The following is a 27,118-nucleotide window of genomic DNA, read 5'->3' as shown; positions in this document are numbered from 1 at the left end:
AACAATACAGACTTCCCTTAGCCTCATATGATTCTCTTGCAGAGATCATAAGGAATTTGGAAGAAAGAGGTATTATCAGACAGGTGCACAGCTCTTATAATAATCCTATTCTAGGTGTCCTTAAGCCCAATGGACAATGGCGTTTGTGTGCTGACTTAAGACAGCTAAACAAACGAGTATACATGTCTGGCTGGCCTGTACCATACATTGACCAGTGCCTAGCACAAATGCAGGGATCCAAAATATTCACTGCCATTGATTGTGCACAGGGATATTGGACCATAAAGGTACATGAAGAGGACCAATATAAGCTAGCATTCTCCTTCCAAAAGGTTCAGTATGCATTCCAGAGACTTCCATTTGGATACATAAATTCTGGACATGAATTTGCTGTATTCATGCATAAGGCTATGCCTGACGCACTGGAAAGGGGGACCTTATCTTATGTTGATGATGTTTTAATCAAAAGCACAGACTTTGAAAAACACATCACAGAACTTAAACACGTCCTCAGCCAACTTAAAAGGGCAGGTGTCAAATTATCCCTGCAAAAAGCTCAATGGTGCCGCACTCGTGTAAACTTCTTGGGGCATGAAGTTACCTCTGACGGATTAAATCCCCAGAAGAAAAAGGTGGAAGCTATAGTGAATTCTAAAAACCCAACTAACTTAAAGGAATTGAGATCATTCCTGGGTATGACGAATTATTCTCGCAAATTCATTGATAATTATGCGGAATTAGCTAAACCACTACTACTTCTTCTAAAGAAGGATGTGAAATAGCACTGGAGTGAGTCTCAAGAGACAGCCATCAGAGAGCTGAAGAGAAAACTCACTCAAGCACCTTGCTTAGCGTACCCTGAAGGTGGTAAACCTTTCTACTTAGAAACAGGGTACACAGATGTAAGCATGAGTGCTGTGTTATACCAAAAGCATGATAATTTGAACAAAGCCATTGCTTATGCGAGCAAAAATCTATCCCCAGTAGAAATAAAGTTTAACGATTGCGAAAAAGCCCTCTTATCTACTGTATGGGCTCTACAAAATTTCCGCAGCTATATACAGGGCGAGAAAATTATTGTGGAAACGGCCCACCAGCCTTTGCTATATTTGCAAAGTGAGAGAATAAGAGATGGGAATTTGTCTAATAGCCGCATAACAGCGTGGACTCTTTCCTTACAAGGCTGGCCCTTAGAAATTCGCTACAAGCAGAATAAAAAGAATCCAGTCGCACAAGGGCTTGCTGAGCTCCACGACTGTACTGCTAGAGATCCTGGGGAAGAATTATCAGAAGATGATTTTCTGGAGGAACAATTGCTTTCCCCATATAAAATGTACAATGAGGAAAATTGCCAAACATTACCTTGGGTGTATGTTGATGGTTGTTCTTACCATGCCACTATTGATAATGAGCGCAGATTAGTCGCTGGCATTGGTATAACTGGGGCAAATGGATTCCCAAATATATCTATAGGTTTCAACATTGGACCAAGATCCAGTCAAGTTGCAGAACTAACTGCTGTTTTCAAAACCATTGAAATGGCTATTGAACATGGTATTCATGAATTTGTGATCATAACTGACTCAAATTATGTGCGTGACAGTTTTGTTGAATACCTGCCAACTTGGAAAAGAAATGGCATGCAGAAAAGCAATAACAAACCAGTCAAGCATGGCAAGTTGTTCTGCGAGATTGATAATCTGGTAGTATCCAATGATTTAACAATACACTGGAAAAAGACCAAGGGTCATTCCAGAGTTCTAGGTCCTGATAAGGAAGGCAATGACCTTGCGGATTCATTAGCCAAACAAGGAGCCATAACTGGAGAACTCCTTAATATTGACCATTTAATGGGTGCAATTCAGGTAGAAGCCATTACCAGAAACCAGGCAAAACAACAGAGTGAGCCTAACTTGGTACAATGGAGTCAGGATTCTCCTAGTGAGGACCTGATCACTAGTCAAAAAGAAGACCCCATTGTAGGCATCTTCTATAAACACATAGAAGATCCTGAAAGCAACCCCATCTCAAAAGATGATTGTATTGGCAAAGAAGATCTGAGAATCTTAATAAAATCTAAATCACAATTCAAATTACAGGATGGTTTGTTAATTAGAACCTCCAAAACTGGCATCCAGCAGTGGGTAGTACCCACCAAGTTCAGAGGTCTAATGCTCCAACATGCCCATGATGCTCCCACATCTGGACATCGCGGTGCCAAACTCACGTATGAAATATTGCGTGATTATGCTTTTTGGCCACACATGTTGAAAGACGTTCAAACCTACTGTCAAGGGTGTTTAATCTGCCCACAGTTCCAACCCACTGCACCAATGCATAGAGCGCCATTGCAGAAAAGGGGGATGGTAATGCCATGGTCAGATATACAAATTGATTTTATTGGTCCAGTAACAAGGTCATCAAGAGGTAACAAATACATGTTAACAGTGACATGCCTGTTCACTAAATGGGTAGAGTGCATTAGTGCACCTAACAATAGTGCTGAAACATGTGCAGCATTGCTCATCAACCATGTATTTTCCAGATTTGGTTTGCCCCAAAGAATCGAATTAGATCGGGGGACCCACTTCACTAGCGAAGTGATGACAAAAATGTGGAAAATACTAGGGGTTAAAAGAAAGCTCCATATTGCTTATAGAGCTGCCTCAAGTGGTGGTGTAGAGCGTTACAACCAGTCTATTGTTAAAATCCTCAAAAAGTTTGTGAGTGAAACAGGTAAAGACTGGGATGTAAAACTACCTCTAGTCTTAATGGCATTAAGAGCAACTCCAAGTAGTGCTACCAAGATGTCACCTTTTGAACTGATGACAGGTAGAAGAATGGTTCTACCTCAGCATCTACTGTACCGTACATCAGACCAAAATTTGATAAACGCTGCTAATACACATCAATATGTGGAGAACTTAAGAAAGCACCTGCAATATGCCTTTGCATTTGCTCAAAGGAATTTAGAAAGAGCCGCAACTGCCACTAAAACCTATTATGATCTCAAAACGTCCAAAAAGGAATATGAAATAAATGATAAAGTTTATCTTTATAACTTTGGAAGAGATCAGGTTAGGGAGAAGAAATTTCTTCCCTCATGGAAAGGTCCTTTCGTCATTACTGACAAAATATCTCCAGTGGCCTATAAAATATGGATCCCCAAAAATGAAAGTTTCATAGATAAATGGGTCCATATCAATCAATTGCGAGCGTGTCATCCCAGATCCCAACTACAAGTCATAGAGGGAGAATGAAGTGTCATATCCCCAAATGAACTAAAGACATACTATAGTTTAAAGATGCCTAACTGATAAACATGAAGGTTCAAAATTGACCGACTATCTACATAGAAGACTGTCCATGATGTGTACGGTCAACATCCTCACCAAATACCACTAACTTTGATCCAATTCAAATACATGTGTCCTACATATTTTTGAATTGGAAAGGGGGATTTATGTCAAGGTATTTGAAATATTATTAAATAATATATAGAGGTATATTTGTCTTTATTTAATAGATCTGTGGATATGAACATGGTCTGTAGACAAAGGTTTGTTCCTAAGAGATCTCCCACATTCATTATGTAAAATTATGCTGAACACACAGGGAGAGACAATGGAACATTTGGCCTGCCAAATTTCAGAACAGTCACTTAGAGGAATGTTGGGGGAAGTAATTTTGAAAGAGAACAGGATGAGTCATAAAAGGCAAATTAAGAGGATAGATTGTCAGATAGGTAACACCACACAAAATATATGGAGACGAAATGTCTGAAATACCCATCTTGGAACTGATCAAAATCATAGAGATACAGCTTTTATACACATAGGTGTTAATCATCCTTAAACATCAAATACACATCTGCACTACTAGCTAAACAGGAAATATGCTGCATTAAGACTTTTACAACTACTCGTGGATTGACCCCATGTGGTGAGTATGAGACAAAAAGTCTGGCAACTGAAGTTACTGAAAAGTTAGAATGTTAGGATAATACAGTGAAGGCCCATGACTTACATTATGATTTCAAAGCAACTGTATATATTTTAATGGATATGAGATGTGTATATATATGTATATATATATATATGTATATATATATATATATATATGTATGTGTATATGTATATATATATATATATATATATATATATATATATATATATATATATGTGTATATATATGTGTATGTTTTGAAAGCATGAATATCTTAGCCTCTGTGTGTTTAAGAACATGAATAGATGTTTATGGACCTGAAGAGAAGTGATTATTAACATTTATTTTTATTTCAGATCTACATAGACAGGATTCACCTGGAATACAGTACAATACTGAATTAAAAATAAGCTATTATTCACATATAAATGCCAGGATACCGATAACATTGTAATGCATTTTAAACTAATAATTAGCAGTATTAAATTACCTAAATAAAATAAAATGTTAATAATATAACATATTTGGTATCAGAATAATCAGAAAAAAATAACCTAATATTAACCATCTGTAATTGGGGTTATATATGATTAATGCAGAGAGTGTGATCTGATTAAATAACCATTTTATGAAAGAATTTTTTTTTAACTTGCTTAAAAATGTTAGAGATGGTCTTGTTGTATTTGTTTGTTTGGTTGTGCTGCCACCTGGTGTTATGTTGCGAGAACTACAGCCAGAAGGTTCTCTCTGGCTGTTAAAAATGAAATTTCCAAGAGCCAATCCGATTTAGACTTCCCAGATAACCAATGGGAAGGTCAGCTCCCGCAGGGCCACCCACAATTTACCAATGATGGGAAAACCAAATAAAAAGTGAATGCAATGGAGAGAAAGGGACAGATTTTCTGCTGAAGCTAAAACTTGTAACTGGTTCCCGCTGGTGTGAGATACCACTTTACTTGAGCAAAGCGAATCTACCCTTCTCATTGATTGCGATATACACTTATTGGTGATCTGAGGTAAAATAATTCCTACCAAGGAACATCGGATATCGACTGCTTTTTACTTTGGTAACGTACTCAAGGTTTTGTAAGATAAGTTATATGCATATATAATTTGTATTTAATAGATTTAAAGAAGCAGTGTGTTTTTCTCAAGTTAGCATTTCACAGCCTATATACATATATTGTTTAAATCTGCGTCTGATTGGCTAAGTAACTCATCTATACAAGTTCTGGTATTGTCAGTTAATTTTGTATTAGGATAAATTGCAATTAAATAGCAGAATATATATTATCCTATTGTTTTATAAACACTGTTTAGAATTGTATTGCTTGGATGTTAAAGGTTTTTAGTCCCATTGTGTTAAATAAATAAAAGGCTAAATTGTGAAGGTATATTTTTCTGGGTTTTGTAAGAAGGATAGCATATCTTAAGAGTTGGTTTAAACGCATATACATTTTGTTTCATTTCCTTTTATTGCAAATATACTTCAATATGTTTATGGATATTAACTAAATAAAAGAATTCAGATATTTATATTAATTGTATGGTCTAGTAGGTGCATGGTTGATAAGGGTTTCTACTTCTTTGTATTGTGTTTATAACCCTGCCATAAACTTATATATATTATTTGGATAGCACTACTAAGATTTTCATAAATATACTGACACTTCCTTTCTCTCCTTGACTTCGGTCGAATGACTGGGTTGGGAGGGAAGGGAGGTGATATTTAACAGCTTTGCTGTGGTGCTCTTTGCCGCCTCCTGCAGGGCAGGAGAGGTATTCCCAATGGTAATTAAGATGATCCGTGGACTCATCATGTCAAAAAAGAAATACATTTATCAGGTAAGCATAAATTTTCTTTTTTAGATCGTGTTTTTTTTTTTTTTTTAATGATGATTTTCAATAAATAATTTTTTCTTTATTAAAGTTATTTCTGAAGGGTGGTTCTGTAAGAACCTGTGGATTAACTCCTAAAAGAGGGGGATTCACCATGGAAAGGGATAAAGAAGTATCAGTTTCATTTGATTAGTGCTTATATTGTTTAGAGGCACAGGTGATTCCTCCTTTGCAATTTTGCTCTTTATTATATTTACAAATATGCTTATATTGACTTATATGCAGTCAATAAAGATTCCGTTTTTTTCTAAGCAAATTAACCCCCTATGAACCCTCTGCCTCTCAGGATTATGTTGCCACTGACATGCCTCATCTTTCTCCTCAAGTGTCCCTTTCCCTGGCAGTTATACAAGCAGGTCCCTGCGGTTCCGCTCAGTCTGTACCTGGGGAATTTTTTTACCAGGTGATTTTGCAGCGCAGCTTACCTCTGCAGTATCTGCGGCCTTGAGTGCCTTAACCATTTCGGGTAAGAGAAAAAGAAAACCAGGAAAAGTCTGGAATATCTTCTAATGCCAAAGCTGCCCTGGTCAGTTTATCCCAATTATCTGAGGATGACCATTCTTCAGCAGCCTCTGAAGGTGAAATCTCTGACTCAGATTTTATTGTGGTTAGTACTGTGGAGTCAGAGGAGGTTAGTTTTAGATTTAAGCTTGAGCACCTCTGTTTACTACTTAAGGAGTTTCTGGCTACTCTGGCGGATTCAGAAGTTACAGTCGCTGAGACTCCTAAGGTTAATAAACGGAATAAAGTTTTTGATGTTAAGCCTAGATCGGTGGAAGTATTTCTTGTTCCAGATCGTATGTTGGACATTATTTCTCAGTAATGGGAGAAACCGGGTGTTCCCTTTACCCCATCTCCTGTTTTTTTAAAAAAAGTTTCCTGTTGCAGATTCTGTGCTGGAACTTTGGCGTACTGTTCCTAAGGTGGATGGTGCTATATCCACATTCGCTAAAAGAACTACGATTCCTCTAGAGGATAGTACCTCTTTGAAAGACCCTATGGACAGGAGGCTGGAGGGGTATGTCACTATATACCAGGGTTATAATGCAATTTATTTGTTATTATTATTTAAAACAAACCCCCAATTAAAATGTATATACGAAACAATTGAAATTAATATTTATTCCTAAATTCTTGATTAATTAAATATACCTTTAAAATTGACCTTACTCACAATGAATCACATTAAAATACCACAATAAAATACCAGAATATGGACCGCTAACTTCAGTGTTTAGATAAACAATATACCAAGATACTTCACACAAAGAATTGGATAGGCCCTTACCTATGCTTGTCCCTGATTCACGCTTAACAGAGCTGAGAATTGATTGGTTATTTGGGAGACCCCTCCCTGATTGGCTTATTTTTATTTGCATATGTTCTAATAGTCAATTTGTTTGGCTGTCATAACATTTATTAACTATTGGTGGCAGCAGATAACCAGAAATTCAGTCTCTCACCATCAAATATTGCTGCAGTTTAAATATCTAAATGAAAATGTTTATCAAATACACTATTTCTTGATATTAATAAACCTGTCTTGTCATATATCTGTCCCATCTAATATAATCTAACATGCCTTCATCGATACCAAACATGAGTATACCACTTATCATATTTTAGAAGATGCCTTTAAAGTTGCATTTTTATGAGGGACCAGTAGTATCAATCAATAAAATACACATGTCTATCCGACTTATTCTGTATATCAGCTCATTTGATATACTGGTACATATTTAATTTTCTTGTCACATCTTATATCATAGATATACATGAGTATTATAGTTATGTATTAATACATATCTCAGCAGTGTATGACATGGGCACAACATCTATGCATTTATATATTAGCTTATAGTATCTTATTTAGAAACCTCATCTTTCACATCAGATTCTTTCCTGTAATGTTCACTAGATTTCTGGAAAACTATGAAAAATTTATTTATTTTGAAATAACGAAAACAGTTATATATACCAATGCAGTTATTCATTTAATTTATTACAAACCTGAAATGCATTTCTCAGATCCATGGATATATACATTTTTATACAATACTGAGGTATATCTTACTGAAATGTAAACAAAAGTTGTACTTTAAAAATGAATTTCAAAGTTACAATGCCACATGTGTTTCTGCTTTCTCCTGCTATTTTCCATTGAGATGTACGTCTGAGCTTCGTGTATTTAAAACTCAGTAGGGGACACTTAACACTTAGATGGTAAGGGCTATCTCCTTTGAGTATGTTTGTATATTCCATTATCAGTTCAGACTGAGCGACTGTTCCTTCAGATTAGAAAACTCTTTGTACAGTCCTCCTTTGAAGTGGATAATTGGGACATATTGGCTTGCAATGTGTATGTAATCACAGCAAGAGGGGGGTTTGTGTTACCCAGCCCAGACTATCTGACTGAGAGAACAGCAATTTATAGTAATAAAGCTGATGCAAACAGTTTCATATATAATGAGCTCTTTGGTCTTATCATGTATAAATAATATATCTATATATATATATATTATTTAATAACACTCAGATATCCTGACAGGTACTTAAGAAAAAAAATCTTCACCAAGGGATGCTATGGCAGCCAGTTGCTAGTATGGCAGCGGTCGCGGGTGTGGCTTCATACTGGTGCGACTCCTTATCTGAACTAATTTTGGAGGAGACTACTGTGGAGGAGATCCAAGACAGGATCAAGGCTTTAAAACTGGCTAATACCTTCATTTGTGATGCCAGTATGCAGGTAGTACGTTTGAGTGCAAAGACGTCTAGTCTTGCCATTCTATCTCGCAGAGCCTTGGTCGGCAGACATTGTTTCCAAGTCTAGACTTCTGTCTCTTCCTTTTAAAGGGAAGACCTTATTTGGTCCTAGCCTGGCTGACATCATCTCCAGGGTCACAAGTGGAAAGGGAGCCTTTCTGCCCCAGGATAAGAAGATTAGACCTAGGGGCACCAGACTCCTAATTTTCGTTCCTTTCGCAATTTCAAGGGACAGAAATCCTCTTCTTCTTCCAAACCTGAACAGACCAAGCCCTCCTGGAGATCCAACCAACCTTGGAATAAGGGCAAGCAGTCCAAGAAACGTTCCTCTGCGAACAAATCAGCATGAAGGGTTTGCCCCCGATCCGAGAATAAAAGGATCAAGTAGGGGGCAAACTTTCTCTTTTTCCAGAGGCTTGGATTAGCGATGTTCCCAATCTGTGGACGGTGGAGGTGGTCTCTCAGGGATACATAGGTAGGTTTCAAATCTCATCCACCAAGAGGAAGATTTCTTCCATCAAGATTATCAGCAAACCAAGAAAAAAGAGAGGCTTTCTTAAGCTGTGTCAGGGATCTCTCTTCTCTAGGAGTCATTGTTCCTGTTCCTCTGGCAGAACAGGGTCAAGGATTCTATTCCAACCTTTTCGTGGTTCCCAAGAAGGAGGAAACTTTTCGACCTATTCTAGACCTGAAGTGCCTAAACTAATTTCTCAGGGTTCCGTCCTTCAAAATGGAGACTATTTGTTCTATTCTCCCTTTAGTTCAGGAGGGTCAGTACATGACCACCATTGACCTGAAGGGCGCTTACCTTCATATTCCTATCCACAAGGATCACTTTCAATTCCTACGGTTTACCTTCCTGGACAAACACTTCCAATTTGTAGCCCTGCCTTTTCGGCCTAGCCACAGCTCCCCAAATCTTTATGAAGGTTCTATGGGTTCTTTGGGCAGTGGCCAGATCTCAAGGAATTGCGGTGGTGCCATACATGGACGATATCTTGGTTCAGACGCCATCTCTTCATTTAGCAAGATTCCATACAGATTCTCTGTTGTTGATTCTCCGCTCTCACGGGTGGAAGGTGAATCTGGACAAGAGTTCCTTGGTACCAAATACCAGGTCTGGTTTTTGGGGACGATTATAGACTCGATCTCGATGATTTTCTTAACGGAAGTCTTTCTCTTCAGTCATCTGTCTGACCCTTTGTGGCTCAGTGTATGGAAGTAATTGGTCTCATGATGGCCTCTATGGACATTTATTACTTTCTTTCATGTAATTAACAAGAGTCCATGAGCTAGTGACGTATGGGATATACATTCCTACCAGGAGGGGCAAAGTTTCCCAAACCTTAAAATGCCTATAAATACACCCCTCACCACACCCACAAATCAGTTTTACAAACTTTGCCTCCAAGGGAGGTGGTGAAGTAAGTTTGTGCTAGATTCTACGTTGATATGCGCTCCGCAGCAAGTTGGAGCCCGGTTTTCCTCTCAGCGTGCAGTGAATGTCAGAGGGATGTGAGGAGAGTATTGCCTATTGAATGCAGTGATCTCCTTCTACGGGGTCTATTTCATAAGGTTCTCTGTTATCGGTCGTAGAGATTCATCTCTTACCTCCCTTTTCAGATCGACGATATACTCTTATATTTACCATTTCCTCTACTGATTCTCGTTTCAGTACTGGTTTGGCTTTCTACAAACATGTAGATGAGTGTCCTGGGGTAAGTAAGTCTTATTTTCTGTGACACTCTAAGCTATGGTTGGGCACTTTATTTATAAAGTTCTAAATATATGTATTCAAACATTTATTTGCCTTGACTCAGAATGTTCAACTTTCCTTATTTCCAGACAGTCAGTTTCATATTTGGGATTATGCTTTAAATTATCATATTTTTTCTTACCTCAAAAATTTGACTTTTTTCCCTGTGGGCTGTTAGGCTCGCGGGGGCTGAAAATGCTTCATTTTATTGTGTCATTCTTGGCGCGGACTTTTTTGGCGCAAAAATTCTTTTCCGTTTCCGGCGTCATACGTGTCGCCGGAAGTTGCGTCATTTTTGACGTTATTTTGCGCCAAAAATGTCGGCGTTCCGGATGTGGCGTCATTTTTGGCGCCAAAAGCATTTAGGCGCCAAATAATGTGGGCGTCTTATTTGGCGCCAAAAAATATGGGCGTCGCTTTTGTCTCCACATTATTTCAGTCTCATTTTTCATTTGCTTCTGGTTGCTAGAAGCTTGATGTTTGGCATTTTTTTCCCATTCCTGAAACTGTCTTATAAGGAATTTGATCTATTTTGCTTTATATGTTGTTTTTTCTCTTACATATTGCAAGATGTCTCACGTTGCATCTGAGCCAGAAGATACTACAGGAAAACCACTGCCTGCTGGATCTACCAAAGCTAAGTGTATCTGCTGTAAACTTTTGGTAGCTATTCCTCCAGCTGTTGTTTGTAATAATTGTCATGACAAACTTGTTAAAGCAGATAATATTTCCTTTAGTGATGTACCATTGCCTGTTGCAGTTCCCTCAACATCTAAGGTGCAGAATGTTCCTGATAACATAAGAGATTTTGTTTCTGAATCCATAAAGAAGGCTTTGTCTGTTATTTCTCCTTCTAGTAAACGTAAAAAGTCTTTTAAATCTTCTCTCTCTACAGATGAATTTTTAAATGAACACCATCATTCTGATTCTTTGGACTCTTCTGGTTCAGAGGATTCTGTCTCAGAGATTGATGCTGATAAATCTTCATATTTATTTAAGATGGAATTTATTCGCTCTTTACTTAAAGAAGTACTAATTGCTTTAGAAATAGAGGATTCTAGTCCTCTTGATACTAATTCTATACGTTTGGATAAGGTTTTTAAAGCTCCTGCGGTTATTCCAGAAGTCTTTCCTGTTCCTAATGCTATTTCTGCAGTAATTGCTAAGGAATGGGATAAATTGGGTAATTCATTTACTCCTTCTAAACGTTTTAAGCAATTATATCCTGTTCCGCCTGACAGGTTAGAATTTTGGGACAAAATCCCTAAAGTTGATGGGGCTATTTCTACCCTTGCTAAACGTACTACCATTCCTACGTCAGATGGTACCTCGTTTAAAGATCCTTTAGATAGAAAAATTGAATCTTTTCTAAGAAAAGCTTATCTATGTTCAGGTAATCTTCTTAGACCTGCTATATCATTGGCTGATGTTGCTGCAGCTTCAACTTTTTGGTTGGAAACTCTAGCGCAACAAGTAACAAATCGTGATTCTCATGATATTATTATTCTTCTCCAGCATGCTAATAATTTCATCTGTGATGCCATTTTTGATATTATTAGAGTTGATGTTAGATTTATGTCTCTGGCTATCTTAGCCAGAAGAGCTTTATGGCTTAAGACTTGGAATGCTGATATGGCTTCTAAATCAACTCTACTTTCCATTTCTTTCCAGGGAAACAAATTATTTGGTTCTCAGTTGGATTCTATTATTTCAACTGTTACTGGTGGGAAAGGAACTTTTTTACCACAGGATAAAAAGTCTAAAGGTAAAAACAGGGCTAACAATCGTTTTCGTTCCTTTCGTTTCAACAAAGAACAAAAGCCTGATCCTTCGTCCTCAGGAGCAGTTTCAGTTTGGAAACCATCTCCAGTCTGGAATAAATCCAAGCCTGCTAGAAAGGCAAAGCCTGCTTCTAAGTTCACATGAAGGTACGGCCCTCATTCCAGTTCAGCTGGTAAGGGGCAGGTTACGTTTTTTCAAAGAAATTTGGATCAATTCTGTTCACAATCTTTGGATTCAGAACATTGTTTCAGAAGGGTACAGAATTGGTTTCAAGATGAGACCTCCTGCAAAGAGATTTTTTCTTTCCCATGTCCCAGTAAATCCAGTGAAAGCTCAAGCATTTCTGAATTGTGTTTCAGATCTAGAGTTGGCTGGAGTAATTATGCCAGTTCCAGTTCCGGAACAGGGGATGGGGTTTTATTCAAATCTCTTCATTGTACCAAAGAAGGAGAATTCCTTCAGACCAGTTCTGGATCTAAAATTATTGAATCGTTATGTAAGGATACCAACGTTCAAGATGGTAACTGTAAGGACTATATTGCCTTTTGTTCAGCAAGGGAATTATATGTCCACAATAGATTTACAGGATGCATATCTGCATATTCCAATTCATCCAGATCATTATCAGTTCCTGAGATTCTCTTTTCTAGACAAGCATTACCAATTTGTGGCTCTACCGTTTGGCCTTGCTACAGCTCCAAGAATTTTCACAAAGATTCTCGGTGCCCTTCTGTCTGTAATCAGAGAACAGGGTATTGTGGTATTTCCTTATTTGGACGATATCTTGGTACTTGCTCCGTCTTTACATTTAGCAGAGTCTCATACGAATCGACTTGTGTTGTTTCTTCAAGATCATGGTTGGAGGATCAATTTACCAAAAAGTTCTTTGATTCCTCAAACAAGGGTAACCTTTCTGGGTTTCCAGATAGATTCAGTGTCCATGACTTTGTCTTTAACAGACAAGAGACGTCTAAAATTGATTACAGCCTGTCGAAACCTTCAGTCTCAATCATTCCCTTCGGTAGCCTTATGCATGGAAATTCTAGGTCTTATGACTGCTGCATCGGACGCGATCCCCTTTGCTCGTTTTCACATGCGACCTCTTCAGCTCTGTATGCTGAACCAATGGTGCAGGGATTACACGAAGATATATCAATTAATATCTTTAAAACCGATTGTTCGGCACTCTCTAACGTGGTGGACAGATCACCATCGTTTAATTCAGGGGGCTTCTTTTGTTCTTCCGACCTGGACTGTAATTTCAACAGATGCAAGTCTCACAGGTTGGGGAGCTGTGTGGGGATCTCTGACGGCACAAGGAGTTTGGGAATCTCAGGAGGTGAGATTACCGATCAATATCTTGGAACTCCGTGCAGTTTTCAGAGCTCTTCAGTTTTGGCCTCTTCTGAAGAGAGAATCGTTCATTTGTTTTCAGACAGACAATGTCACAACTGTGGCATACATCAATCATCAAGGAGGGACTCACAGTCCTCTGGCTATGAAAGAAGTATCTCGAATTTTGGTTTGGGCGGAATCCAGCTCCTGTCTAATCTCTGCGGTTCATATCCCAGGTGTAGACAATTGGGAAGCGGATTATCTCAGTCGCCAAACGTTGCATCCGGGCGAATGGTCTCTTCACCCAGAGGTATTTCTTCAGATTGTTCAATTGTGGGGGCTTCCAGAGATAGATCTGATGGCCTCTCATCTAAACAAGAAACTTCCCAGGTATCTGTCCAGATCCCGGGATCCTCAGGCGGAGGCAGTGGATGCATTATCACTTCCTTGGAAGTATCATCCTGCCTATATCTTTCCGCCTCTAGTTCTTCTTCCAAGAGTAATCTCCAAGATTCTGAGGGAATGCTCGTTTGTTCTGCTAATAGCTCCGGCATGGCCTCACAGGTTTTGGTATGCGGATCTTGTCCGGATGGCATCTTGCCAGCCATGGACTCTTCCGTTAAGACCAGACCTTCTGTCACAAGGTCCTTTTTTCCATCCGGATCTGAAATCCTTAAATTTAAAGGTATGGAGATTGAACGCTTGATTCTTGGTCATAGAGGTTTCTCTGACTCCGTGATTAATACTATGTTACAGGCTCGTAAATCTGTATCTCGAGAGATATATTATAGAGTCTGGAAGACTTATATTTCTTGGTGTCTTTCTCATCATTTTTCTTGGCATTCTTTTAGAATACCGAGAATTTTACAGTTTCTTCAGGATGGTTTAGATAAGGGTTTGTCCGCAAGTTCTTTGAAAGGACAAATCTCCGCTCTTTCTGTTCTTTTTCACAGAAAGATTGCTATTCTTCCTGATATTCATTGTTTTGTACAAGCTTTGGTTCGTATAAAACCTGTCATTAAGTCAATTTCTCCTCCTTGGAGTTTGAATTTGGTTCTGGGAGCTCTTCAAGCTCCTCCGTTTGAACCTATGCATTCATTGGACATTAAATTACTTTCTTGGAAAGTTTTGTTCCTTTTGGCCATCTCTTCTGCTAGAAGAGTTTCTGAATTATCTGCTCTTTCGTGTGAGTCTCCTTTTCTGATTTTTCATCAGGATAAGGCGGTGTTGCGAACTTCTTTTGAATTTTTACCTAAAGTTGTGAATTCCAACAACATTAGTAGAGAAATTGTGGTTCCTTCATTATGTCCTAATCCTAAGAATTCTAAGGAGAAATCATTGCATTCTTTGGATGTTGTTAGAGCTTTGAAATATTATGTTGAAGCTACGAAATCTTTCCGTAAGACTTCTAGTCTATTTGTTATCTTTTCCGGTTCTAGGAAAGGCCAGAAAGCTTCTGCCATTTCTTTGGCATCTTGGTTGAAATCTTTAATTCATCTTGCCTATGTTGAGTCGGGTAAAATTCCGCCTCAAAGAATTACAGCTCATTCTACTAGGTCAGTATCTACTTCCTGGGCGTTTAGGAATGAAGCTTCGGTTGACCAGATCTGCAAAGCAGCAACTTGGTCCTCTTTGCATACTTTTACTAAATTCTACCATTTTGATGTATTTTCTTCTTCTGAAGCAGTTTTTGGTAGAAAAGTTCTTCAGGCAGCGGTTTCAGTTTGAATCTTCTGCTTATGTTTTTTGTTAAACTTTATTTTGGGTGTGGATTATTTTCAGCAGGAATTGGCTGTCTTTATTTTATCCCTCCCTCTCTAGTGACTCTTGTGTGGAAAGATCCACATCTTGGGTAGTCATTATCCCATACGTCACTAGCTCATGGACTCTTGTTAATTACATGAAAGAAAACATAATTTATGTAAGAACTTACCTGATAAATTCATTTCTTTCATATTAACAAGAGTCCATGAGGCCCACCCTTTTTTGTGGTGGTTATGATTTTTTTGTATAAAGCACAATTATTCCAATTCCTTATTTTATATGCTTCGCACTTTTTTTCTTATCACCCCACTTCTTGGCTATTCGTTAAACTGATTTGTGGGTGTGGTGAGGGGTGTATTTATAGGCATTTTAAGGTTTGGGAAACTTTGCCCCTCCTGGTAGGAATGTATATCCCATACGTCACTAGCTCATGGACTCTTGTTAATATGAAAGAAATGAATTTATCAGGTAAGTTCTTACATAAATTATGTTTTTGCTCATTCCCATCTGAGACCTCCTACAGTTATGCATGCTCAGACAATATAACGGAGACCAATCGGACCTCTCTCAGAGGATAGTCCTAGACAACCCGACAAGAGACTCTCTGTCCTGGTGGCTCTCTCCAGACCATCTCTCCCAAGGCACATGCTTCTTGAGACCATCCTGGGATATTGTGACTACGGATGCTAGCCTTTCTGACTGGGGAGCAGTTTAGGGTCCCTTAAGAGCTCAGGGAACCTGGGCTCCGGCGGAGTCTGTCCTTCCAATAAATGTCTCAGAATTGAGAGCAATCTTCAATGCCCTGATAGCTTAGCCTCAACTGAGTTTGGTCTGGTTTATCAGATTTCAATTGGACAACATCACATCAGTGGCTTATATCAACCATCAGGGAGGAACAAGGAGTTCCTTAGCGATGGAGGTGCCTTGCATCCTTTGGTGGGCGGAGTCTCACAACTGCCACATTTCTGTCATCCACATCCCAGGTGTGGACAACTGTGAAGCAGATTACCTGAGCAGGCTGACGTTTCACCCATGGGAGTGGGCTCTTCATCCGGAGGTATTCTCAATAATAACCCTAAGGTGGGGGGTTCCAGAGTTGGACCTGATGGCGTCTCGTTTAAACTCCAAGCTTCCCAGATACGGATCCAGATCAAGGGATCCGCAAGCACTTCTGGTGGATGCTCTAGCGGTTCCATAGGATTTTGGTCTGATTTACCTGTTTCCACCGTTTGCCCTCCTTTCTCAGGTGATAGCCTGTATCAAACAGGAGCAGGCTTTGGTGTTTCTAATTGCTCCAACTTGCCCTCACAGAATTTGGTTTGCAAACCTGGTAAAGATGTGATCCTCTCCCCTGTGGAAATTACCGCTGAGGATGGACCTTCTACTTCAGAGTCATTTTCTACATCCAAATCTAGATTCTCTGAAGCTGACTGCATGGAGAATGAACGCCTAGTCTTGTCTAGACAAAGTTTTTCTGAAAAGATTGACACCTTGATCCAGGCTCATAAGCTGGTAACTCGCAAGATATACCATAAGGTTTGGCGTACATACCTTTTTTACTGGTGTGAATCTCTGGGTTTTCCCTGGCTTAAAGTGAGAGTTCCCCGTATTCTGTCTTTTCTGCAGGAGTGTCTAGAGAAGGGTTGTCGGTCAGTTCCCTGAAGGGTCAGATTTATGCGCTCTCTGTTCTGTTACATAAACGTTTTGCTGACTTATCAGATGTTCAGTCCTTTGTTCAGGCCCTGGTCAGAATCATGCCTGTGTTTAAACCTGTTGCTCCTCCTTGGAGCCTTAATCTTGTTTTTCGGGTTCTGCAGCAGGCTCTGTTTGAGCCTATGCATTTTGTTGATATTAAGTTGTTGTCTTGGAAAGTTTTGTTTCTTCTCGTTATTTCTTCTGCTCTTAGAGTCTCAGAGCTTTCGACTTATCTTATTTTCCATGCGGATAAGGCGGTCCTTCGTACCAAATTGGGATTTCTTCCTAAGGTGTTTTCGGACCGCAGTATCAATCAGGAAATTGTCGTTCCTTCTTTGTGTCCTAATCCTCCTCCTCAGAAAGAATGTCTGTTACACAACCTGGATGTAGATTGTGCTCTACAATTCTATATCTAGGCTACTAAGGATTTTCGACAATCCTCTGCCCTTCTTGTAGTGTTTGCTGATAAACGTAAGGGCCAGAAGACCACGTCTACTACTCTTTCCTTTTGGTTGAGGAGTGTCATTCGGTTGGCTTATGAGACAGCTGGACAACAACCTTCTGAGAGGATTACTGCTCTTTCAACTAGGGCTGTTGCTTCTTCCTGGGCCTTTAGTAACAAGGCTTCTGTGGAGAAAATTTGCAAGGCGGCCACTTGGTCCTCGTTACATTCATTTTCTAAATTTTACAAATTCAATGTTTTTGACTCAGCTGAGGCTTCCTTTGGGAGAAAGGTTCTTAAAGCGGTGGTGCTTCTGTTTAGGTTACCTGTCTTGTTTCTCCCTCCCTCTCCATTCTGTGTCCTCTAGCTTGGGTATTGGTTTCCACTAGTAATTAGAATGGATTTGTGGACTCTCCATGCAATTGGAAAGAAAACAAAATGTATTCATTAATTCTTTTCTTTCCTGGCATGGAGAGTCCACGGCCCATCCTTGTATAAATTCAAGACGGCTTATTATTTTTTGTTTTTTCTAAACTTTAGACACCTCTATACCCTTTGTGTCCTCTTCTCTTTCCGTATTCCCTCGGCTGAATGACTGGGGGTTATGGGAAGTGGGAGAAATACTAGCTAGTAATTAGAATGGATTTGTGGACTCTCCATGCCAGGAAAGAAAATTATTTATCAGGTAAAGCAAACATTTTGTTTCCCCCCCCCCCCTTAATTTATACAAAAAAGCAAGAAAACCCCCTGCATCTGGTTGCACACTAGACTTAACACAGCATAGGCAGCTCGTCTGTGCTTTGTAAGGTTACCTTCTGTCTTGCAGGCATGTTGTTTTGGAGCAGGAGATGTTGACTTCATTATTGTTCTGTAGGTCGTATGTGTTGGGTCAGTGGCAGAACTGGAAGAACTGACTGGTATAAAAGTGACTGATCTTCACAGAGAGAGGTGAGTCTGTAACTCTATTGTTATGCTGTTAGTCAACATTAGAACCTTAGGCCTTCTCCAGGAAACATCTGCAGATGTTGCAATCTCTGATGTTACTGCACATAACTTACAAAGTTGAGAAATTGATGGTTAAAGGGGCAGTCTACTTGAAAATGTTTATTGTTTAAAAAGATAGATAATCCCTTTATTACCCATTCCCCAGTTTTGCGCAACCAACACGGTTATATTAACCCCTTGGCGACCAAGGACGTGTTAAAAAAATACATGTAAGGACCAAGGACGTGCCTGATACGTCCTCTGGGGTTTCAAGCGGTCGAAGCGATCGTGATCGCTTCCAGATGCTTTCAAGGTATTGCAGTGATGCCTCGATATTGAGGCATCACTGCAATACCTTTTTTTACCCACCGATGCAGAGAGAGACACTCTGTGGCCCTCTCTGCATCGGCAAGCGATGGTGCCGATCGTTGGTGGGTGGGAGCCAATGCAAGAAGGCTGGTAGGCGACCCATCCCTGGAAGATATCTGGTAGAGGGGGGCAGGATCGCACGCGGGGGTGCCAGGAGCGCGCACGGGGGCGGTAGCGGGTGGAACCGCTACACTATGAAACTAGTAAGGCGGGGGGTGGGGGTAAATGTTATCCAAGGTATCTAGGAGGGGGTGGGGGGCAGGTTATTGAGGGGGGCAGCTACATTACAGGAAATTTGGATTTTTTAAAAAACAAAAAAAAGCTAATTGTATGGCGGATTGCGGCAAATAGATAGAGGGGGGAGGGTTAGAGAGCTGTTTGGGGGGATCAGGGAGCTTGGGGGCTAAGGGGGGGATCCCACACTGCAGAATATGTATTTTTAAAATAAAAAAGCCTTTATTTTAGTACTGGCAGACTTTCTGCCAGTACTTAAGATTGCAGGGACAATTGTGGGGTGGGGGATGGAAGATATCTGTTTGAGAGGGGCCAGGGAGGGATTAGGGGATGGGATGTGTCAGGTGGGAAGCTGATCTCTACACTAAAGCTAAAATTAACCCTACAAGCTACCTTATTAACCACTTCACTGCTGGGCATAATAAAAGTGGGGTGCGCAGCGGCATTTAGCGGCCTTCTTATTACCAAAAAGCAATGCCAAAGCCATATATGTCTATTTCTGAACAAAGGGATCCCAAAGAAGCATTTATAACCATTTGTGCCATAATTGCACAAGCTGTTAGTAAATAATTTCAGTGAGAAACCTAAAGTTTGTGAAAAAATGAACTATTTTATTTATTTGATCGCATTTTGCGGTTAAATGGTGGCATGAAATATACCAAAATGGGCCTAGATCAATACTTTGGGTTGTCAACTAAAAAAATAATATATACATGTGAAGGGTTATTCAGGGTTTCCTGGCAGATATCAGTGTTACAATGTAACTATCACTAATTTTGAAAAAAAAAAAAAAATGGTTTGGAAATAGCGAAGTGCTACTTGTATTTATTGCCCTATAACTTGCAAAAAAGCAAAGAACATGTAAACATTGGGTATTTCTAAACTCAGGACAAAATTTAGAAACTATTTAGCTTGGGTGTTTTTTGGTGGTTGTAGATGTGTAAGAGATTTTGGGGGTCAAAGTTAGAAAAAGTTGGTTTTTATCTATTTCTTTCATCATATTTTATAATTTTTTTAATAGTAAACTATAAGATATGATGAAAATAATGGTATCTTTAGAAAGTCCATTTAATGGCGAGAAAAACGGTATATAATATGTGTCGGTACAGTAAATGAGTACAGGGAAAATTACTGCTAAACACAAACACTGCAGAAATGTAAAAATAGCCCTGGTCCCAAACGGTAAGAAAATTAAAAGTGCTATGGTCACTAAGGGGTTAATGTACTTTTTACGTCTGATTACCTTGTACCTAATTCTCTGCAGACTGCCCCCTTATCAGTTCTTTTGACAGACTTGCATTTTAGCCAATCAGTGCTGACTCATAAATAACTCCACGGGAGTGAGCACAATTTTATCTTTATGACACACATGAACTTGCACTGTCTAGCTGTGAAAAACTGTCAAAATGCACTGAGATAAGATGTGGCCTCCAAGGGCTTAGAAATTAGCATATAAGTCTACCTAGGTTTAGCTTGCAGCACAGAATACTAACGGCTAGATTTAGAGTTTTGTCGGTAAGGACCCGCGTAGCTAACGCCGGCTTTTTTCTGGCCGCACCATAAAAATAACTCTGGTATTGAGAGTCCACATAAAGGCTGCGTTAGGCTCCAAAAAAGGAGCGTAGAGCATATTTAACGCAGCTTCAACTCTCGATACCAGAGTTGCTTACGGACGCGGCCAGCCTCAAAAACGTGCTCGTGCACGATTCCCCCATAGGAAATAATGGGGCTGTTTGAGCTGAAAAAAAACCTAACACCTGCAAAAAAGCCGCGTTCAGCTCCTAACGCAGCTCCATTGTTTGCTATGGGGAAACACTTCCTACGTCTGCACCTAACACCCTAACATGTACCCCGAGTCTAAACACCCTTAGCCTTACACTTATTAACCCCTAATCTGCCGCTCCCGCTATCGCTGACCCCTGCATATTATTTTTAACCCCTAATCTGCCGCTCCGTAAACCGCCGCTACTTACATTATCCTTATGTACCCCTAATCTGCTCCTAACACCGCCGACCCCTATATTATATTTATTAACCCCTAATCTGCCCCCCACAACGTCGCCTCCACCTGCCTACACTTATTAACCCCTAATCTGCCGAGCGGACCGCACCGCTATCATAATAAAGTTATTAACCCCTAATCCGCCTCACTAACCCTATAATAAATAGTATTAACCCCTAATCTGCCCTCCCTAACATCGCCGACACCTAACTTCAATTATTAACCCCTAATCTGCCGACCGGAGCTCACCGCTATTCTAATAAATGTATTAACCCCTAAAGCTAAGTCTAACCCTAACACTAACACCCCCTAACTTAAATATAATTTAAATCTAACGAAATTAATTAACTCTTATTAAATAAATGATTCCTATTTAAAGCTAAATACTTACCTGTAAAATAAATCCTAATATAGCTACAATATAAATTATAATTATATTATAGCTATTTTAGGATTAATATTTATTTTACAGGTAACTTTGTATTTATTTTAACCAGGTACAATAGCTATTAAATAGTTAAGAACTATTTAATAGCTAAAATAGTTAAAATAATTACAAAATTACCTGTCAAATAAATCCTAACCTAAGTTACAATTAAACCTAACACTATACTATCATTAAATTAATTAAATAAAATACCTACAATTACCTACAATTAAACCTAACACTACACTATCAATACATTAATTAAATACAATACCTACAAATAACTACAATGAAATAAACTAACTAAGTTACAAAAAATAAAAAAATATTTACAAACATAAGAAAAATATTACAACAATTTTAAACTAATTACACCTACTCTAAGCCCCCTAATAAAATAACAAAGACCCCCAAAATAAAAAATGCCCTACCCTATTCTAAATTACTAAAGTTCAAAGCTCTTTTACCTTACCAGCCCTGAACAGGGCCCTTTGCGGGGCATGCCCCAAGAAGTTCAGCTATTTTGCCTGTAAAAAAAACCCACATACAATACCCCCCCCCCCCCAACATTACAACCAATAGAATGCGAGCTCAATCTGATTGGCTGATTGGATCAGCCAATCGGATTGAACTTGATTCTGATTGGCTGATTCCATCAGCCAATCAGAATATTCCTACCTTAATTCCGATTGGCTGATAGAATCCTATCAGCCAATCGGAATTCGAGGGACGCCATCTTGGATGACGTCCCTTAAAGGAACCGTCATTCTTCAGTTGGACGTCGCCGGATGAAGATGGGTCCGCGGTGGAGGTCTTCAGGATGGAGCCGGTCCTCATCGGATGAAGATAGAAGATGCCGCTTGGAAGATGATGGTTGCCGGTCCGGATCTACTCTTCTTCCCGGATAGGATGAAGACTTTGGAGCCTCTTCTGGACCTCTTCAGCCACCGGATGATGGATCGCCAGCCCCCGCTTGGGTTGGATGAAGATTTTGGAGCCAGGACCGATCGGTGATACCCGGTGAGGTGAAGACAAGGTAGGATGATCTTCAGGGGCTTAGTGTTAGGTTTATTTAAGGGGGGTTTGGGTTAGATTAGGGGTATGTGGGTGGTGGATTGTAATGTTGGGGGGGGGGGTATTGTATGTGGTTTTTTTTTACAGGCAAAAGAGCTGAACTTCTTGGGGCATGCCCCGCAAAGGGCCCTGTTCAGGGCTGGTAAGGTAAAAGAGCTTTGAACTTTAGTAATTTAGAATAGGGTAGGGCATTTTTTATTTTGGGGGTCTTTGTTACTTTATTAGGGGGCTTAGAGTAGGTGTAATTAGTTTAAAATTGTTGTAATATTTTTCTTATGTTTGTAAATATTTTTTTATTTTTTGTAACTTAGTTCTTTTTTATTTTTTGTACTTTAGTTAGTTTATTTCATTGTAGTTATTTGTAGGTATTGTATTTAATTAATGTATTGATAGTGTAGTGTTAGGTTTAATTGTAGGTAATTGTAGGTATTTTATTTAATTAATTTAATGATAGTATAGTGTTAGGTTTAATTGTAACTTAGGTTAGGATTTATTTGACAGGTAATTTTGTAATTATTTTAACTATTTTAGCTATTAAATAGTTCTTAACTATTTAATAGCTATTGTACCTGGTTAAAATAAATACAAAGTTACCTGTAAAATAAATATTAATCCTAAAATAGCTATAATATAATTATAATTTATATTGTAGCTATATTAGGATTTATTTTACAGGTAAGTATTTAGCTTTAAATAGGAATAATTTATTTAATAAGAGTTAATTAATTTCGTTAGATTTAAATTATATTTAAGTTAGGGGGGTGTTAGTGTTAGGGTTAGACTTAACTTTAGGGGTTAATACATTTATTAGAATAGCGGTGAGCTCCGGTCGGCAGATTAGGGGTTAATACTTGAAGTTAGGTGTCGGCGATGTTACGGAGGGCAGATTAGGGGTTAATACTATTTATTATAGGGTTAGTGAGGCGGATTAGGGGTTAATAACTTTATTATAGTAGCGGTGCGGTCCGCTCGGTAGATTAGGGGTTAATAAGTGTAGGCAGGTGGAGGCGACGTTGAGGGGGGCAGATTAGGGGTTAATAAATATAATATAGGGGTCGGCGGTGTTAGGGGCAGCAGATTAGGGGTACATAAGGATAACTTAAGTAGCGGCGCTTTGCGGTCGGCAGATTAGGGGTTAATTATTGTAGGTAGCTGGCTGCGATGTTGTGGGGGGCAGGTTAGGGGTTAATAAATATAATATAGGGGTCGGCGGTGTTGGGGGCAGCAGATTAGGGGTACATAAGGATAACGTAGGTGGCGGTCGGCAAATTAGGGGTTAAAAAATTAAATCGAGTGGCGGCGATGTGGGGGGGCCTCGGTTTAGGGGTACATAGGTAGTTTATGGGTGTTAGTGTACTTTAGAGCACAGTACTTAAGAGCTTTATGAACCGGCGTTAGCCCATAAAGCTCTTAACTGCTGACTTTTTTCTGCGGCTGGAGTTTTGTCGTTAGAATTCTAACGCTCACTTCAGACACGACTCTAAATACCGGAGTTAGAAAAATCCCATTGAAAAGATAGGATACGCAATTGACGTAAGGGGATCTGCGGTATGGAAAAGTCGCGGCTGAAAAGTGAGCGTTAGACCCTTTTTTGAGTGACTCCAAATACCGGAGGTAGCCTAAAACCAGCGTTAGGAGCCTCTAACGCTGGTTTTCACGGCTACCGCCAAACTCTAAATCTAGGCCTAAGAGAACAAAGCAAATTTGCTGATAAAAGGAAACTGCAAAGTTGTTTAAAATTGCTGCCCTATCTGATTTATAAAAGTTTAATTTTGACTAGACTATCCCTTTAACTGATTGGTAATGAAGATGCTTCCCACTATTTTTTTTGTTAAAACATCAAATGGGAAATATGAAGGCATATGAGCAAATTTTACATTTTTGCAGTATTCGTAAGAATTATCACAGGTTTAGTGATAACTTACTGTGCACTCTGCCCACTGAACATATGGCAATAGGTCACATGCATGCACCTCAGCAGGCAGTGAGCGGTGTAAAACCATATCCTCTGTGTTTACACCCACATTAAGCATTCTCTGGGAAAAAAACAGAAATTTATTTTATTTGAACAAAATTAAAGGGCAACAAGATTATTTAAGACATTGAAATTAAAAAGGGTGTATAGGCACGGTTTACACGGGGAAATCCCCTACAAAACCCTAACAAGTATAGATGAGAGTTTAATCAAGCTGTATACAGAAAGCTATACAAATAATTCTAAATGCCACTGCATACTGATTAACATGGGATATAGACGGAGCCTAATAGAATTCAATCTCAGGAACCTCCAGAGATGCAAAACACATATTGTATATCCTTGTTGGAGCACATTCTCTTAAAGGGACATTAAACACTAAACAAATGCTAGATAGAATGATACATTTAAAGAAAAGATTAGTCTAAAAAATACATCTACATGTTATTCTCAAAGTTTCATTAACGGTTTAAATATTGACAAAATTAGTGTAAAGTTTTAGTGTCTATAAAACAATGGGTGCTGCCATGTTGTAACTTAGGTTACCATCTCTGCTGTGGCCAATTAGGGACAGTTATAAATAGGTCACTAGAGTGAGCAGCCAATGACTGTGTAGAATATAACAGTGTTCTGCCCTTCCATTTCTAACAGGAACTGAAATGCTCACAATTTCAAAATGGAATTACAGGAAAAGGGACAAAATACATAATGAAAGCATATTGTAAAGTTTCTTTTATATATCGGATAATTATTTTATATTACTATCTCAAAGTGTTTACTGTCCCTTTATGTGCTTTGCAGCAATGTAATGTGTGGCTAATTCAAGGGGCAGGTGTACTTCACTACACAAGGTTATCCAGGTTACTTAAACCAGCAATGTACCTGGGGACATCGGGAAGAAACCACCCCTCTCTGATCCTCATTATTGGGCTTCTGGCAATCTCCTCCCAGCTGGTTTCGCTCCTGAAAAGATACAACAGTAACTTCTGCAGAAAGTAATCTGCAAACACACAAGTTCTGGATACTGTAGTATGTTACTTACAGACGTAGATATAGCCACCGCAAATATCAAGACACAGGTAGCACAGACTCTCTCAAAAGGAAAAAATAAAGGTTCTTCTATTCCACAAAATGAGACATAGGAAAACGTGTGACCATTTTACAATAAGTATTTTTGCCAACTTATGTATATTGCACTACTGTGTGTTTCAGATTTGATTAGAAGCCTTTGTTGCACAAATGTTTCAAGACCATTTTTAAACGCAGTGCTAGGCATTTACATTTTATGTCCGTTTAATACGCTTGCAGTTCTGTATAATTCACATTATTTCCTAGGTCAGTGGTTGCGGGAACTATATCACAGCATAACTATATTGACGGTTTTCCCTCTCGCCTGTTTTCAGCGTGGACCACATCACCATCCCCTCTCGTCGAGGGAAGGGCCAGCTGCGTCGTGTTGTTGAGGTGTTTGACTGCTGGTTTGAGAGTGGCAGCATGCCCTATGCCCAGGTGCATTACCCCTTTGAAAACAGGAAGGAATTTGAAGACTCTTTCCCTGCTGATTTCATTGCAGAAGGCATTGACCAGACAAGAGGATGGTAAGTACCCAAGGCTAGCCTCTGTGTGGATTGCATGTAGTAAGTGTTTGCTCATGTTTAGGTACTGACCCTCACGTTTCTCTCCTGCCAGGTTTTATACCCTATTGGTGCTTTCCACAGCTTTGTTTGGGAAACCACCCTTCAAGAATGTTATAGTCAACGGTCTTGTCTTGGCAAGGTTAGTAGAGCTTTGTGTTTTCATAAGTACTAAATGCTGCCAGCTACTGTGCCAGTATTATATCTTCATACCTCTTGCTGTTGGTGCGATGACGTGCTGTCACGGGCTAATTAGTTACACAAGTACTTTGAGGATGTAGAAACTCCTAGAACACAGATCTTCCTCCCTCTAGCTTCCATTTCTGTTTTCTGCCTGCTTTGGAGAGGATATATTTGTTTGCAACTTTTTAAGATTTACACCATGAAACTGATTATTGCTTCTGTATGGCAAGAACACTCAACAACATAACAGCATAATATTCTTAGAGAACAGCGGTGCAGATAAAACACACTTTATTGTACAACGCCAACACTGCTGTGTATAACAACACCACAAAGCGTCAGAGGTGCTGTAGGAATCAGTTTATCATTTTCTCACTAGTATTATGGAGACTCTATGCATGTTTTTTTACCAGTGTTGCGTACTCTGTGTATCTTTTTAAATATATCCTTCTCTATGTACTTTTTTATTTTATTTATGCTTCTTTTATGATGAGACTAAAGAATACCAATGCTTAAAGGGACAGTCTACTCCAGATTTTTTATTGTTTAAAAAGATAAATAATCCCTTTATTACTTATTCCCCAGTTTTGCATAACCAATATGGTTATATTAATATATTTTTTTTTATAAATAAATTTTTTTTATTAAGGTAATTAGCAAAACAAAAGCCACATATAGAAAAGAGAACAAGTTATTTCAAAAAGAGCATGGCTGATAACAATAGTAAATCAACATAAACATATTGAGAACAGGTATATCCTACCGTATTACTAGCATACCTCGGATATATACATTGCAAGATTTACATTGATACCTTATAATTTTATTTATTTTTTACAGGATGTTACTATAGTA

The 27,118-nt window shown here is 39.0% G+C and overlaps 1 protein-coding gene across 1 annotated transcript in view; it reads left to right on the top strand.

The window, feature by feature from the left end:
• IARS1 (isoleucyl-tRNA synthetase 1) overlaps positions 1-27,118 on the top strand; it is a 299,311-nt gene that overhangs the window by 148,367 nt on the left and 123,826 nt on the right. The window contains exons 15-17 of the mRNA XM_053721177.1: positions 18,256-18,329; positions 25,850-26,044; positions 26,136-26,222. Of these exons, the coding sequence (XP_053577152.1) occupies positions 18,256-18,329; positions 25,850-26,044; positions 26,136-26,222 (356 nt within the window). The remainder of the gene's footprint in view (positions 1-18,255; positions 18,330-25,849; positions 26,045-26,135; positions 26,223-27,118) is intronic.

Source organism: Bombina bombina, chromosome 7, assembly GCF_027579735.1.
Source record: "Bombina bombina isolate aBomBom1 chromosome 7, aBomBom1.pri, whole genome shotgun sequence".
Lineage (NCBI taxonomy): Eukaryota > Metazoa > Chordata > Amphibia > Anura > Bombinatoridae > Bombina > Bombina bombina.
Note: the sequence above shows the minus strand (reverse complement) of the source record. Positions and strands in the feature narration are given on the sequence as shown.